The sequence below is a fragment of the Malaclemys terrapin genome, chromosome 23 (genome assembly GCF_027887155.1).
Source record: "Malaclemys terrapin pileata isolate rMalTer1 chromosome 23, rMalTer1.hap1, whole genome shotgun sequence".
In the NCBI taxonomy this organism is placed as follows: domain Eukaryota; kingdom Metazoa; phylum Chordata; order Testudines; family Emydidae; genus Malaclemys; species Malaclemys terrapin.
In genome coordinates this window covers 992,664-996,228 of record NC_071527.1, presented here as the reverse complement: position 1 = coordinate 996,228, position 3,565 = coordinate 992,664, and the positions used below count along the sequence as shown (strand labels likewise).

Genomic DNA, 3,565 nt, shown 5'->3' with positions numbered 1-3,565 from the left:
TGGGCAGGGCCCTGCGGGGCACTGGGGCTGGGGGTTGTCGGTGGGGTTTAGCTGATCGTTCACATGCAGTTTGAAGCTCCCTATGTCTTTTTCTCACTGCTGAGCCCACCGGCCGTTCTCTGATCTGCCCCTTGGTGAAATGCCCTTTCAGAGCAGGGCAGCCCCCCAAACAGCAGACAGGCGAGCGTGTCCTTGAGGCGTCCCTGGGGCCTGACCCCCATGGCCAGCTGCCATCCTAGGAGCACCCCCCTCCCCTATGACTTCTTCCCTTTGCTCGTCTTCGTTTTCATCGTCGTCTCCTTCTGCTTCTCCTCCGCCTCAGCCGCTTTCTTCTTCTCCTCCTTCAGTTCCTTGTACTTCCACTTGGGCAGCTCCAGCGTGTTCTTGTTTTTCCGCGACCGCGGCAGCTTCTCCTGGCAGGCCGGGGGGAAGGTGGCCTTGACCAGTTTGATTTTGGGGATGTGGCCCCCGGGGACGACGCTGTTCCTGCGCAGTAGCCGCAGGGGGAGGAGGCTCAGCATGCCGGAGGGGCTCCGGTACGGGACCAGGACGCGGGTCTCTGACACAGCCTGGCCGTTGCAGGAGGACGAGTCGAGCTCGGACTTGGCATCAGGATCTGGCGTGTACTCCTTGAGGATCTCCGGCACTGACAGCCTCTGCTTGCCCACCTCGGGGGGGCTCCCGGGGCAGATGGTTTGGCACGCCGTAGCCACAAAGGGGCTGGCCAGGCATGTGGTCATCCGGACCATGTGGTCCATCACCCCGTCCGCCTCGGGGTCATGCGGGAGGTTGATGCTGAAGGTGGAGCAGATCTTATCCAACAGCCTCTTGCACCTGGATTTAGTGGCCAGTGCCTTGGCCACCAACTCGGGCAGTGCCGGCCACTCGGGCTGGTACTGGTCACTGAACTGCTCGGCTCGGGGCCGCTGCAGGATGCTCCGGATCTGCACAATGGTCTCGAAGCGCCCAGTCAGACCTGCCCACTCCCGGGCTGTCTTCCTCCGGACCGGATCCACCGCTGTCAGGTCAGCCCCTGAGACCACCGGGGGTAAAGAAAGGGCCCGTTATAAAAGCGAACCCCTTGGTTGCGTAGCTGCAAGTGGCTTGGGTCAAGGCACGAGAGCAGGCCTGTTCCAAACGGCCTCATCACAGACTTTGTGGATGGGAAAACGGTTTTAGAACAAAATTGAAGGAGGCAGTGTGATCTAGCGGACAGGCTGGGCTACGCTCCTAGCTTGGCCGCTGGCCTGCTGAGCAACGACGGGCAAGTCGCGGCACCACTCTGCCTCAGTTTCCCCATCTGTAAAATTAGGGTTAATGAGACGGGCCAGCTTTGTAAAGTGCTTTGAGATCTGCTGATGGAGCATTGAATGAGCACTGGATGGCAGCAGAGAACAAGGAGCAAGGCACTGCTGGGCCCCAGGGCTCGGATCTAACCCGTCACTTGTGTTCCCTGCGTTGAACGAGCACCCGGGAAGAGGTCGTGGGCCCGTCTACGCTGCAGTTGAAGGTGTGATTGCAGCGAGTGTAGACGGACCCACGTTAGCGGTAAGCTAGCTAGCGCAGGTCCCGATGGGTCTGAAGCTGGGGCAGCACACTCTGCGAGCAGAATCAAGGTCCAAGCTTCCGTGCTATTGGTACGTAGGCTAAAGCTTGCTCACTCGTGTACCTGTCCAAAAGCAGCGTGGCTGTCCTCGCTCGGGCGCTGAGCCCCACCCCACGCCGTGGGTTTCAGAGCCCGGGCTCCAGCCTGAACCTGAACAGCTACACTGTTGATTTAGCCCCGTAGCTTGAGCCCAAGTCAGTACAGCCAGGCTCTGACACTCACGGCCGCAGGGGGTTTTTGGTGTACACGTAACCTAAATAGCTAGTTGAGGTCAACCCTGTGCACCTGCCCTGGGAATAACCTTGACTGGCTACGTTGAGGTCAGTCAGCGTCTTGTCTCACTCAGATTTCACACGGCGAGAGCGATCCATGTGAACACACCTTCTGGCTGCGAAGATGTAGCCGAGGAAACAAGTGTATTTGACCCAGGCGGAAATCCTACGGCAGCCGAGGCAGTTGTCAGTTTTAACGTGAGTGAGCCGGCCAAGGTTACCCCTACGTGGGGGGCTGAGCTAACGCATGTTAAATGGCCTCATCTTTACTGGGATTTTCAAATGAGTCAAAAAACTCTTTTCCCCTAAGCTCGGCCCTTGCGCAGCAATTCCCTGAGACACCCGAGAAAGCCACACACCTGCCAGGAGCAGTGCGGTGACGCACTCCTTCCGCCCCTGCACTGCCGCCTTCATGAGCGCCGTCAGGCCCCGCACGTCCCGCTTCTCGATCTCCACCATGGGGTAGTAGTTCAGGAGATAGTTAACTACCGTGATGTGTCCTTGACAGGCAGGGAGAGAGAAGCTGCATTAGAATTGCAGAACATAACAAGAAATGAGTATTTAGCGCCCACTCGCTGAAGGCTGCGTGCATTAGCAGTGTGACTGGGGCGGTGTCCATGAAGGCCCCAGGGCGGTGCTTACAGGGGAGTGAACCAGAGTGATCATGCACGTGTTTGACTTTTTAAAATCCTAGGAAATGAAATGCATCAGCCCCTCTGCAGGCAAACCAGGAAAGAATCCAAGCGTGCAGCTTCCTACAGCTGGGTGAAACCTGGGTCACGTTTTCCTCCCATTTACCTTAGTAAGATCCTGCTTCTCTTCCCCCCGTACTGGGGTGCAGATTGGGAGTAGCCAAGCTGAAGTTAGTAGAATTATTCTGGCTTCAGGAGAGGCGAATCAGGCCCTAAATGTGCAACGTAATGGGCCAGATCCTCAGTCAGTGTCAATCACTGTAGCTTCACTGACTTCTGTGGAGCTCTGGTCATTGACAGCAGCTCAGGATCTGGTCCAACATACAGCACCGCTCAGGCAGGGGCTGCTCTGAGCCCAAGGGGACATTGTTATAGGAACCATAACTTTGGAATTAAATGACTTAATGGTTTTAAAACTGCTATTGTAAAGAGGCCTGCCTTTGTAATAACCTGTGGAACTCACTGCTGCAGGATAACTGGACATTGCCTGTTTGACTGCCCTCTAATTTCAGTGAGCGTTCCATGCCCTTGTACTCTGGGGAGCTCCTGTGTGCAGCTCCAGCACCGGCACACCCCAGCTCCTACCTGCTTGAGCAGCGATCATGAGGGCCGTGTTCCCGTCGTTATCCTGGTGATTGATGTCTATGTAGGGGCATTTGCTCAGCAGGGTCACGATGTCCACAAAGCCCTTGAAGCAGGCCACCATGAGCCCGTTCTGGGGAGGAACATTCAGAACCAGTGTGTCAGTGAACGCCAGCGTCTTCCCCTCCGTACCCCCGCCCCGCCCACCCCGGCATGGCACTTGCCCCTCTTGCAGAGCCTCACCTACCCTCTCCCGTGCTGCCAAAGTGCATGCTGGGAAAATGGTTTGTAGCACGAGAGAAGTTACAGGGCTGGGCTCTGGTGCTGAGAACCAACAGGATCCGAGGTAAAGGGGCAGACCAAGGGTCCATCCAGTCTGCCTCCGGGCTGTGCCGGACTGGTGTGTCTAATCC

At 57.1% G+C, this 3,565-nt stretch overlaps 1 protein-coding gene across 1 annotated transcript; it reads right to left on the bottom strand.

Moving 5' to 3' along the window:
• Nucleotides 1-254: 254 nt before the first annotated feature.
• Nucleotides 255-3,285, bottom strand: ANKRD33 (ankyrin repeat domain 33). The gene is made up of 3 exons (XM_054013124.1): nucleotides 3,156-3,285; nucleotides 2,238-2,378; nucleotides 255-1,033 (listed from the first exon to the last, which is right to left on the bottom strand). The coding sequence occupies exons 1-3, from the start codon at nucleotides 3,274-3,276 to the stop codon at nucleotides 255-257; spliced, it is 1,041 nt and encodes a 346-aa protein (XP_053869099.1). The 5' UTR covers nucleotides 3,277-3,285.
• Nucleotides 3,286-3,565: the final 280 nt, after the last annotated feature.

Coding starts and splice junctions, on each gene's coding strand:
- ANKRD33 (XM_054013124.1), bottom strand. CDS start 3,276: ATGGTGGCCTGCTTCAAGGGCTTTGTGGACATCGTGACCCTGCTGAGC. Junction 2,379..3,155: donor CATGATCGCTGCTCAAGCAG/GTAGGAGCTGGG, acceptor CTGCCTGTCAAG/GACACATCACGGTAGTTAAC. Junction 1,034..2,237: donor CACCGCACTGCTCCTGGCAG/GTGTGTGGCTTT, acceptor CGGTGGTCTCAG/GGGCTGACCTGACAGCGGTG.